We start from the raw sequence: 12,965 nt of genomic DNA, 5'->3' as shown, positions 1-12,965 counted from the left end.
CTTAGGAGATTCGAAGATCAACATATGATATTTTACTTACTACATATGAGAAGATATCCAAACATATTGGATTCATTGTTGCGGCACTGGAAGATCTCAAGTTATGTATTCATCAGGGAGAGAAAATACGCGCTGCACTCTTTTTCCCTTGACCATGGTTTTGTCCCACATTGGGTTTTCCTGGTAAGGTTTTTAATGAGGCAGCATATCGAGCGTATTACGAAGAATGTTGTACTCTTTTCCTTTCATTAGGTTTTTATCCCACAGGGTTTTTCCTAATAAGGTTTTAACGAGGCACAGTCTTCGATAATGGACATCCAAGGGGGAGTGTTATGAAATATCGTGTGGATGACCATTATGCTCCTTATATCATTCCGGAATATTCTAGATATATGGTTTAATCTTATCTAAACATATTTGTGAATGTCCATCTTGTATCACTCTAGAACTTTCTAGAGTTTAGAGTTTATTATTCTCCAAGCAAACTCTATCAATTATTCTAATATATATATATATATATATATATATACCTCCATCATATGAAGTACAAGTAGAATACACATTTCAATTCCCTCTCAATCTTTATATTTCTCCTTATTTTACAACATAATTTATGTTGACAATTACTAGAATATGCCAATTTAAATACTCTACTCGAAGAAAACAATTAAACAAACATCATCCTAATCACAACATTTTTTAAAATCCATTTGACACTAAACACGACAAAACCTGCGTTTGTATACTTCTTTTTTCCCCGGTGTAAGCCTCCGCATATTCCACCAATCCAATTCTTTGAGGAGAGAGAAAAGTTGACACTACAATGCCGGAATCAACGACCGCCATTGATTATGTAATGGAGAAAGCTTCAGGTCCTCACTTCTCTGGCCTTCGTCTCTCTCCTTCTTCTACTTCTTCACCTCGTGCTTCTGCTTCTGCCTCTGCCTTTTCTCCTTCTGCCTCCTTGTTAGCTGATTCCGATCTTCCTAATCAACCCTTTGTTATCGGTAATTTTCAATTTCATTTCTGCTTGATTTTTTTTTCTCTCTAATTGTTATAGAATTTGGTTATTTTGAGAAATTGTTTTTGTTGTTGAATGTTGATTTTCATTGTGTAGGAGTTTCTGGAGGTACGGCTTCGGGGAAGACGACGGTATGTGATATGATAATTCAACAACTTCATGATCATCGTGTTGTGCTTGTTAATCAGGTAATTAAGTTATTAATTAATTTAAGAGTTTATTTAATTCTTGAAAATTAATTGTGAGTAGGGTTTTGTGTGGAATTTGGATTGTTTGTTTTTCTTGATGATTAGTTTTGATAAATATCAGTAATCAATTATGTTGGTAGGATTCATTTTATCGGGGATTGAATGCTGAGGAGTTGCAATGTGTTCATGAGTATAACTTTGATCATCCTGGTAATGACCTCCTTATACCTCGTTTTGTGCTCGTTGTGTTGTAACTCATGGGCTCGGACTAGTTTTGGAATTATTTGTTGTTTGGCTATTATTTAAGGAATTACATTTTATTTTATCTAAAGTTTGTTGAAGTATTGGTGGCTGTTATGTAGATGCTTTTGACACCGAGCAGCTTCTTGAATGTGTTGAGAAGCTTCAATCAGGAAAACCTGTGCAAGTTCCAATATATGATTTCAAGACACATCAGAGACGCACAGATACTTTTAGGCAGGTACATGGATGTTTGTAGTTTCGGTTTTAATAATGTGCTAAGGTTTTGGTAGAAGTTAATGAAGGGATTTAATTTTTAGTCATATACCTATCAATCTTGTTTGGTCGCCATTTTATGCATTTATGGTGGAGATGCTAACTGAACCATGATAGGATTTCCAAAGATGTTGTATAACTTTGGAAGTTTGGAGTTATGAATGGTACTTATGAAAAGTGTTTGCTCTGAATATGTATGACTATGAAGTATGAACTGTAGCCTATATAGTTTTATTTATTTATTTTTTTTTTTTTAAAAAATGTCACATGATAACTGGAGCGGCGGCATTCAGCTTCATTATTAAAGTAAAGTCTTGGGATAATTCAGGTCTAATGTTATTTGAAGGAAGGAAAAACTGGTAAATTTTTCAATTTCTGAGTACGTTTAATGATTAACTATTCCAAGGTCATGAATTTTAGTTCATTTAACAGTCGTGATCATTTGATGAATTTGTGAATTTTTAATTTGCATTTGAGCTAACAACATTGGTAGCTGACACTATTTTAGTGTATTTCCTATTGTTGGTTTAACTAGGATACATATTAGTGGGGTTATTTGTGTTGAACTCTCCAAATTAGATCAAATAAATCTCCAAATTTATTTGGGTAAAAATGAGTAACAATTACTCCTATTCCAATGCAAATGGAATCATTTTTCAATACTTCAAAACATAGTTATGTAGAATTTGTTTAAATTCATCTCAATTTTTAATTTCCATATATGTATTTTTGATCATTTTTTGTAATATCTAGCTTGGGATATTTTAATTAATATATTGTGCATGGGAAACTTGCAAAAAGCAAATTGGACCAATAGAAAATAATCGAGGAGTATTTTTTGGGTAGTAAGTATTATGTAGTTAGGCGTACGACTCTTAAACAAAAATGTTCCAACACTTCCCTGATTTTGCCCCTTGATGAACTTCATGTTAACAATCTGACAGGTGAATGCATCTGATGTTATCATCTTGGAAGGTATTTTGGTATTTCATGATTCACGTGTCAGAAACTTAATGAACATGAAGATATTCGTGGATACAGGTGTATTTTTTTTACCCTAATATTGGATTCGTTATAGTTGAAACCTATTTACTCTTTGATCCTGAAATAGTTATACCATTCCCTTAAGTTGTAATTTTTTTTAATTTAGATTGCTTTTTTATTACGTCTTTTATTGGTTCCTTTGTGTGAACCATGTGTTTTTCATGTAGATGCTGATGTGAGGCTTGCACGTAGAATCAGGCGTGACACAGTTGAGAGGGGTAGGGACATAAACTCTGTTCTTGAGCAGGCAAGATGTTTACTTTGATCTTATCATTTATCAGTATTGGTGGTACATTTTTGGACAATAGAGTTCCCTTCTGGTGAATCCTCTGGTAGGACTGCCCTGTCAATCCTGTGGGCGGTAATGTTACAATACTGGTGCTGCGAATGCATCCATGCTACAGGAAATTTATTGGACATATTAATAGATCGTCATGTAAATGATGCATAATATTTTTGTTTGGCTTATTCTATTCATAGTTTATTTTCTGTTTCTTGTTATGTTGGTACATTTCATTTGCTTTTATCATGCTAATAAATGCCCTTTGCTTGCAGTATGCGAAGTTTGTCAAGCCTGCTTTTGATGATTTCGTTCTGCCATCAAAGAAATATGCCGATGTTATCATTCCAAGAGGAGGTGACAATCATGTTGCAATTGATTTAATTGTTCAGCACATTAGCACAAAGCTTGGTCAGCATGATCTGTGCAAAATATATCCCAATGTCTATGTCATTCAATCAACTTTCCAGGTAGACCTTACTTTATTCCTTAAACATTTCATTTTCATGCTTACCAATAAATAACTTTAATTAAATTTGAAGTCCTAATGTCTAGTTTGTGGAATTCCATGATAGCTAATCGTAATTTGAAATCTTAAAGCTTGTGACTAATGCATTTTGTATCTGTATGATGAGTTAGTGATGATATAACTAGCGTGTATAAGTTTCGGGTGGCTGTATTGTTTTTATTTCTAGTTTTTCCCTTGTCAACTGTCTGCTACTCCCTTTGTTTCTTTTTTATGTTCTTGTTTGAAATCTTGCAACCACAAGTTAAAGAAACTTTCTTATAAAATCTTTACAATATATAACAAAATCATAGTCATGTTGGGGTGTTGTTTGATTATATTAATGAGTGCTTTAAGAATATCAGATTTTATAATTTCTACTAAATATGTAATTGGAGCTATTATTGGTTTTAGTCAAATTGAAAACATAAAGAGGGGGTATTAACTGTCCTTTGTTTTTTGGAAATGAAAGATTTCATTCATGCTTACCAATGGATATCTTTGAACATTGATATCTTCAACTATCATTATGTAAAAATTATAAAAAAAAAAACAACTTAAATTTTGAAAACAAGATACCACATGACCGTGTTTTTTCTTAGGAATAAATCATAAAAAGTTGTGTAGTCTGTGAATAGTTTAAATTTTTAAGTGTTCAGTTCATCTAAAAAAGAAAGAGGAAGTGTATAATACCCCACGGTCCCACACTCCCAGCATCCCACACTATTAGGCTACATTTCTATTTGCGTACATCCCAAATTAGTAGGCTACTCTTCATACATAGGACATTAAATTATTAATTGCTTCCTTTGTTTTGTTTTTTTTTTTAAAAAAAATATTTTGGTTGGGCACGGGATTTAAGAAAAAGTGTAAAAGATGGAGTACGTCAAAAGCGCCCATGTGAAAAAAACAAATGAGAGATAAAAGAGGTGGGGTAATAATGGTTGTTATCATATGTGAACACAGGTAGTTAGGGAATTCTGTGTGAACACAACCAAAAAGTGAAAAAAGCATTCCATATAGGGAAATGGTGCAATTAATATGTAACATGCCAAAACAGAGGAAGTATCTCGTAAAAAATATCTTTTGTAGAAGCACATAAGTAATCAACTATTGACTCATAGCATTTTTGCTTTTAAGGTTTCTTTCTAAATTATATTAAACTTTAAGCTTGCTTTGCCATAATAAAACCTATAGCTGAATGGAAAACTTTTGCCTTTTGATTTTAAAGATTAAGGGTTTCATTTATTTTTTCAATTTTTACATAATTTTAAAATATTTTTCTAGTAAAATCACTCATTATTCCTAAATCCTGAATTCTTAGTTTTTCTTCTTGAATTTTTTTTTTTTTTTTTTTTTCATCACCAATATTTTCCTTTCGGCCTTTGTAATATGTAGTCTGCAACAAAATTTACCAGGGGTGCATTTTACATCAAGCTGTGTACTGTAAAAGATACATAGAGATTTTCTTGCATCGGATTTAATGCAAACTTTTTTGTACACTGATTATGCTGAAATATGTTCCAGATTCGGGGCATGCATACGCTCATTCGAGACCAAGAAATATCAAAGCATGATTTTGTTTTCTATTCAGATCGGCTAATTCGCCTGGTAATCTGCTCTGTGGCTGTCTGTAATATAGATTTACTGTAATCCAAATAGTCTTATTGAGTCTTTTACCAAGATAAGTACAAATTCATTTATATATCAGGTAGTGGAGCATGGTCTTGGCCACTTGCCATTCACTGAGAAGCAAGTAATGACTCCCACAGGTGTGTTGCTTAGTACCAACATTAGTACAAATTCGTTTTAATATTAGTCATAGCTTGAGGTGTAACAAATATGTTTGTAGTTTTCAAGATTTCACCCCACCCTGCTTATTTTTGCTCCCAGTCAATCAGGACTTTAAATCACTTGCTGGCAAAACGACCATTCCATTGCAATTTAGGTGGTGGTTTGAGTTAGTTGCTAGCAAGGAGCAGCTCATGATGAACAATTATCTCAAAATTTTATATTATTACATGAAAACTGATGGTATAGTCTTGGAGTAAGAACTCTAAAAATCTTAATTGGGCTGCTTGTCATTAAGTGTTATTTGGTGGAAGAGAACGAAAACCAAGTCACCAACAAAGGCTTTCAAGACAATTACCAAGTATATTTGATTGTTGGTCAAAATGCTGTTTGGTGCTGCGAAGGTTGAACTAAATTGCACTCTAATTTATTATACCAGTTAGCTTATTTTGCCTTTTTTTTTTCCAGGGTCAGTGTATACTGGAGTGGATTTTTGCAAAAAATTGTGTGGGGTATCTATTGTTAGAAGGTGAGCGTGCTACAGGAATTTGATAAATGGGACATCTATGGATACATAACCAATGATCTCGTGATTGTTTTTATGAGGCATTCTTGTTTTATAATTTTATAGTTTTGCCTTCATTATCTTTCTTTATGTTTTGAATGAAGTGTGATGTCTGAATGCTTGTGATATAAATATAGCTGAATATAGTGCCAAAGTAGTATTAGTTAATAGTTTTCTGGCATCATCATAACAATATATTATTCGTTTTCTTAATGCTTTATGGTAGTTAGCTCACTAAAACTCTGCCTGTTGTAATATTTTAACGTTTATCTCATATTTCTTACTGATTTGAAGCAATTTTATTGCTGTCAATGCCTAATCTTTCTTTAGTGCAATGTCTGTCATTGCTTGCATCATGATCACTTCCACTTTTTTTCTTTTCTATATTTTCCTCTTACACATATTGACTATTTAAAAACTGTAGTGGTGAAAGCATGGAAAATGCATTACGTGCATGTTGCAAGGGAATAAAGATTGGGAAGATACTTATACATCGAGATGGAGACGATGGGCAGCAGGTTTTCATATTTAATTGCTGTTTAATGATTTTGTTTATCTCTTTCTTCTAGCTATAACTCTAACAACAGCTTTATTTTGATTGCACAGCTTATATATGAGAAACTCCCGAAGGATATATCAGAACGGCATGTTTTGCTTTTAGATCCTGTCCTTGCTACAGGTATTATTATGTATTGTATATACTGCTTTGTTTCCAAGAACCAGATATTGATGTCAATTAGCTGTGCATCTTTAGCCGTGCAACCTATTTCTTAAAATTGAAAAGTAGGATGTCATTCTATAATTTGCATTTTCATGTGAGAAAATTATGTTGCCAAACACTGCTTTTGGGTGAAATAAACTATTCCTGCTGTTGTTTGGACCACTTTCCAAGTAGAATTAAAGTGCTAATAATTAGCTTAATTGAGTTCTTTTTTGGAAAAAATAAAAAGAAAAGAAAATTGTACTAAATGCAATTTCAGAATTTTTCCTGTTGTGAGTTTGAGACTATATTTTGTAATACAGGAAATGCTTCACTTACTACACTGCTCATAAAATATCTGAAGATGCTATTACCTTTTGCTGTATTCATTGTAATTTGTGGTGATGCTTGATCAAGTAAATATGTTTTACGCTGTAGATTACTTTGCTAAGCTGTATTCTGTGGACCTTTTCCCTGGCTCAAATTTCACAGGATGAGTAGTTATATTGACATGTTAGTGAATACTTTATGCTTTCTGTTGTGTTTTCGCTGAGTCAAAATTGTTTATTGTTACCTGTAAGCTCTTGTCGAACATGGCCTTGGTTTGTTGTTCTAACATTAGAACTCACTGATCAATTGAATTTTTGAAGGTAATTCTGCTTGCCAAGCAATTGAGTTGCTTATACAGAAGGGAGTTCCTGAAGCCCATATTATTTTCCTGAACCTTATTTCCGTAAGTTTACTATAACAGCGACTATAACCTTTGGCTCTGGAATAATGCACTAATACTTTACATTTGAATTGGTAAACTGTAGGCACCTGAAGGTGTTCATTGTGTTTGCAAGCGGTACCCATCCTTGAAGATTGTCACTTCAGAGATTGATGTTGCATTGAATGAAGAATATCGTGTCATACCTGGCTTGGGAGAATTTGGGGATCGTTATTTTGGTACTGATGATTAAAGATGCAGGGCTACGGAAGTTTATTAGTTCTGCTGATACACAATTGCTGATTGAACTCTATTGAGATATTAGGATATATTTGATGTACAAATGTGTTTGGATATGCTAGTAAATACTTAAATTGTATTCCGAATGTAACTTTGAAAAAGCATTACCGTGTTGCCAAATGGTTGATGCTGCTTTCTTATTGAAGTGCTGAGTTTTCTTGTTGATATGAGGTAGCAGTCTAATCAAATTTCTGCATGTTATGAGAGTGAAGAAGACCATTCAACTTAATGAGTGGTAGTCTAGATGCAGTATACATGAATTATACTTTAGTCAGGAAAAAGAAAAATCTCAAGGATCGACTAAGACGCCCCATCACTGAATACTGATCCCCGGTTGAACTAGGTTCTGGATTTGCTGAACTTGATACTGCTCTATTTTGTATAATATGCACGTTCTGAATCACGGATTAACTTTGCGTTTAACCATGATAATTTACTGTTTGGTTACTATCTTGATAGAACCAACATAGATGTATAATTAACCTCGTTAAGAGGCTGAGAGGTTAATTGAGCTAGACCAACGGTGCAACCCCCAACTGTTTGTTTATTATCGTTCCTGCCTCTTTCTAAATAGAACCCATTTTCCTTTTAAGACCCCATTAGCATATCCACCATGTAATTCTACCAATACTAACACGTAAAAATATTAGAGGGGGATGTTGTGTAGTAGTTCCATACTTCCATTTGGGTGGGGGGGAAGATGACTAAATATAGTTCCTGCAAAATTCCAGTGTTGTTCTCTAGTAACATTTGGGTGGGGGATGTTGTGTTAGTCCTTCCAATCCAAAGAGTCAATATGCAACAAAAAAAATGTGAAAGTCTATTTCCTTTTACAATATCTAAGGTTAGTTAAGAAAGGAGGTTAGAGTTATTGACCGGTTTTTCGGCTTCTAAGCTTGAGGCTAGGGGTTCAACCTTACTAAACTTATTTATTGGTCTTCTTACCATTTTTTTTTTAAAAAAGAGAAAAATCTAAGCTAAATAGCCAATATGAAATATGTATCATGTCCTCTTTTTACAATGTGTAACAAGCACGCCTTGTGCCTTAAGATTTACTAATCCGGCAATTCCCTTTATCAAAAGTTTTGCAACTGAAGAGTTTTTATTTTTGTATGGGCTATCTAAAGCCTATATTTTAGCCGTAGTAAAAAAAAAAATAAATAAATAAATAAAATTATGAGAATGATATTGTCAAACTTGATAGAATTTTACTTTTAACTATTCATTTTAACAAAATATTTATATGAAAACATTAAAAATAGTAATAGGATCGTATAAGGGTCTGTTCACATTTACTGAACTGAGCTGAACTGAACTGAACTGATTGGAGCTGAACTGAACTGAACTAAACTGATTGGAGCTTAACTGAACTGAACTGAACTGAACTGAATTGAGCTGAAATGAATATTTTATGAGAGAGGCAAATTAGAAGCTGAACTGAACTGAACTGAACTGAACTGATTGAAGCTGAACTGAACTGAACTGAACTGATTGGAGCTGAACTGAACTGAACTGAAATGAAATTAAGTAAATATGAACAGGCCCTAAGTATTAAATGCATTTCTTAACGTGACATGAGTTTACTACAAATATACGCATTGATCAATGTGATTTATTTTCTTTGTTAAGCATCATCTATGCAACCTTAGGTTCTGTTTATTGGAGTAAAGAGAGGAAAGGAAGTTGTCCATTCAGCCATTGCACTTTGTCCCAGTCAGGCGGCGGGTATTCAAGTTGAGATATCATGTAATACTCCCGCCCGACCGAGCACAAGTGGTCGTCAGCATACCCAAATGACTCTTTCTCTTGCTTTGCAACACCCATGACTAATGGGACATTTATATGGGCACTTATTTTTTTTTATTATAGCTTGATCTCTTGAACTCCATCTCTTCATTTACTTTATTGATTATTACAATCTCTTGGTGGAAAAAATAAAAGACACATATACACGCATAAAAAAGCTAAACATATTCCTCTTCTTTTGGGCATAAGTTTATGTGAACATCTCATTTAAAAGTGCGTTTGTTTGAGAGTGTTGTGTAAACCTTAGAAAACATGCTAACGAATACCCTTTAATCAATTTTCGTGTTTATATTATCATTTTTAGCCTTGAAAAACCCATTTATTTACAACTATTCGGAAACTTTGACAGCGCAACGGTTGGAATTATTTTCAATGGTTACACGATGGGTATTGGTCAAAAGATGTGCTCAAAAATTAATTTACGGGAAGAATTATTATATTCACATACATTTTCTTAGGAGTAGTCCCAAAGATGACCCCGGGTAGAAGGTCATCCGTGGTTGGTATTGGCTGAAATTTTGGGAATTACACATATTAGGCTTCATTTTCAACAGTTCTAGTCATATTTGTAAACTATGATTACATCTTTGAGCTGTTTTTTGGTGAGAATGATTGGGTGTATCATGAGAAAGCTCATTTACATAACTTAGTTTATTGAAGGAAGGTCCATTCTAAATTAAGTATTTTCTTGATTATGTTTAATTATCATGTGGTTTAATATCTAGTAATCTTCTTGACATATATGTTTTGAGATTTTTTGATAAATGAATGTTATATACAGAGTATTGTTTTTGTCAATAAGGTTTAGTACTACTTCCGTTTCATATTTTTTGCAACTTTGACATATTATTTTTAAGAGATTAAATATTCAAAAAGTTGCAAAAAATATGAAACGGAGGTATTAATTAAAATGATTATTAGAATAAGGGCTTATATATAATCCATGTTATATATATGTGACATACAATGCAAGATGCGATTATCTCTTTTCTTGGTTCTATACTTGTGGTTTGGACTTAATAGTTAGAGATACCCTAACTGGTTTCTATTACAAATTTGTTGGAGACTTGAAGCAACTTATTATTATTCATTATGAAGAAAACTGTTAGGCACTTGTATGTTGTTAGATAATTCATTAATTCTATTGTTTACATGCTCATATGTTGTTGGATAATTCATGATTAATCATGACGTCTTAAGAGTGTATATACTTCTATGTATTGCCAAGATTTTGTGTTGCGTATGATTTCAAAGTGTATTACTTCTACTGCATATATGCGATTTTGGATTTGCTTTTTAGCAAATGATTCCATATTCCATGATTTGTATGTGAGTATTGGATTAATTTCATATTTTACGCTAATCCTTATCCTTTACTAAAAATTATTTTTGAATGTCTGTGCATTATATTCTCGCCATGTTTAAGTGACAAGTGATTGACTATGCATATATATTAAAGAGGTTATGTTTCACAACTTGATCTAAGAGGAATAAGAGGCATTAATTATAGATTTCTCTTTTATTTGATGCAAAGCATAAAAATAACTAATCATGCTAAAGACTATTATGTGTTTGTCTTACTTTTTCGTGTCTTGCTCTAAGTGTATGGAGTATTGCCTTAACTTAGTAAGTTGTGGTGAGTGACTTTACGTACCTTGGAAGAAAACATTGAGAAGTTGTTAATGTCTAATTGCTTATTACTAGAGTTTTACAACCTTTTCTTAAGGATTACATTTCTTGATATTTCTTCCTAACGATTTCATTTCAAAATAGAGTTTGCTTCGAGTGAAAACAATAGGACCCTGCCGAAGGTCCTGTGAAGTGGATGAAGACTGGGCTCGGTCCAAGTGATGTTGGGCCGAGGATTTCTTGCATAGCAAACACACATAAACTAGCTCCGGGGGTGTGTCGAGGAAGGCCCCTCTGATGCTGAAGTCAGTACAATGTAGAGAAAGAAAGTGATATGCAAGAGTATTAATTGCTTGAGGCTATTTGTGAATGAATGCAATATGGGAGAAGTGAAGGCTTTTATACCTTAGCACAATAAGGAGAAATGGGCTTGAACCCAAGTTGGCTGACCATGTTGACTGGACCCTTGACTTGACTTGGCATGGATTGAAGAATTGAATCTTTGTGTAACACCCCCAAATTACTCTCCAATAATAATTATTACAAAACCTGATTTAAGAGAGTAACTTAGGAGCATTATCGCCTGTAGGCGTCGCTCGAAGTGCGCCTACGTTAAAAGCATGTATGAATATGCTTGGCACTCATAGGAAGTGGGAATTGATATAATACGATTAGGGACAAGGAAAGTAGGGAGCCGCCAACAAGTTTTTTAAGGAACTTGTAAACCATTCACGGATCATAAAAGGCAACCACGATAAAGGGACAACGAAGGAAACAACGATTGACCCGTGAAGGTTACACCCCATTCATAATCCATGAGATTACTAACTCCATATGGTTCGGAACCACGAAAGGAGGATCGGGGATGATGATACGAAGTGAGTCATGGAGTCACATTCGCTCGTATTGGCCTCTACTCGATTCTTATAATGAAAATTGATTCCTGCGATCTTAAAGGCATACAAACAAAATATTCAATTTGCTCCAAACTATTATTTAGCTAAATTGGTTGAATATTAATGCAACACATAATTCTATAAAATTTGTGATCACTTGAATTAAACAATAAGATTGAAAAGGAACCTAAACCGGTTGTCCAAATTATCTTATTAGGCGTGATTTTCAATTACATATTTCCTTTATCATGCAATATGGTGATCATAATAACAATAGAATAAACATTAATATTGGAAGCAATTTAACAATAATTCTAACAATATAAAATCGCTAGAAAAATAATAAAAATAAAAGGAACATAATTCTTACTTTGATTCTGTTTGCTTGCAACTACAAAATAGTAAACGAGTTAGTAACTTCAAGGAAATAATAATAAAATAATAATTAAATTAAATTAAATAGAATTGATTTGGGGCCAAACCCTCAATCAGTTCTACTTTTCACGCCTTGGCTTAAGGACAAAACCACGAGTAAAGTATGGACTCCTAGAAGTGCTTGAAGAAGGAATTTTGAAAGAATAAGAGTAGGCTAGTGTTTAGGCTAGAGCATAGAAGAGAGAGAAAATATAGAGAATTAATTGATGCCCCGTACATCAGAAATGAGGGGGTATTTATAGAAAAAATGTGCTGAGGGAACACACGGAACCCTAAAATTATAAAAACCCTAAAAAAGTATACCGTGACACGACATTGTGTACCGTGACAAGGGAAATCCCACTGTCAGACGGGAAACATTACCGTGACACGGTACATATTTGCGTGATGCGGGACATATTTAGTGAACGGGGGGAGAAAATGCGTTAAGGGTTTACGCGGAAAAGACACGGAAACCCCCGTGTGACAGCAAATGTCCCGTGACACGGGAGATTTCAGTCCGTTTTTCCGTCTATATTCATTTTAAACCCTAATTTCGTTCATCATTTTAAGTACCAATTGATAATTTTGGGCCATTTTC

At 33.6% G+C, this 12,965-nt stretch overlaps 1 protein-coding gene across 1 annotated transcript; it reads left to right on the top strand.

Moving 5' to 3' along the window:
* The first annotated feature begins 713 nt into the window (after positions 1–713).
* On the top strand, positions 714–7,784 carry LOC110738994 (uridine kinase-like protein 1, chloroplastic). Its single transcript, XM_021919443.1, has 14 exons — positions 714–1,007; positions 1,118–1,209; positions 1,350–1,419; positions 1,572–1,690; positions 2,670–2,766; positions 2,937–3,016; positions 3,325–3,519; positions 5,082–5,165; positions 5,266–5,326; positions 5,814–5,874; positions 6,335–6,428; positions 6,517–6,589; positions 7,261–7,343; positions 7,426–7,784. The coding sequence occupies exons 1-14, from the start codon at positions 824–826 to the stop codon at positions 7,570–7,572; spliced, it is 1,440 nt and encodes a 479-aa protein (XP_021775135.1). The 5' UTR covers positions 714–823; the 3' UTR covers positions 7,573–7,784.
* The last annotated feature ends 5,181 nt before the right edge of the window (positions 7,785–12,965 follow it).

Source organism: Chenopodium quinoa, unplaced genomic scaffold (genome assembly GCF_001683475.1).
Source record: "Chenopodium quinoa cultivar QQ74 unplaced genomic scaffold, ASM168347v1, whole genome shotgun sequence".
Classification (NCBI taxonomy): Eukaryota; Viridiplantae; Streptophyta; class Magnoliopsida; order Caryophyllales; family Amaranthaceae; genus Chenopodium; species Chenopodium quinoa.
This window is presented reverse-complemented; position numbering and strand designations above follow the sequence as displayed.

Coding starts and splice junctions, on each gene's coding strand:
- LOC110738994 (XM_021919443.1), top strand. CDS start 824: ATGCCGGAATCAACGACCGCCATTGATTATGTAATGGAGAAAGCTTCA. Junction 1,420..1,571: donor GTATAACTTTGATCATCCTG/GTAATGACCTCC, acceptor GCTGTTATGTAG/ATGCTTTTGACACCGAGCAG. Junction 2,767..2,936: donor GAAGATATTCGTGGATACAG/GTGTATTTTTTT, acceptor TTTTTCATGTAG/ATGCTGATGTGAGGCTTGCA.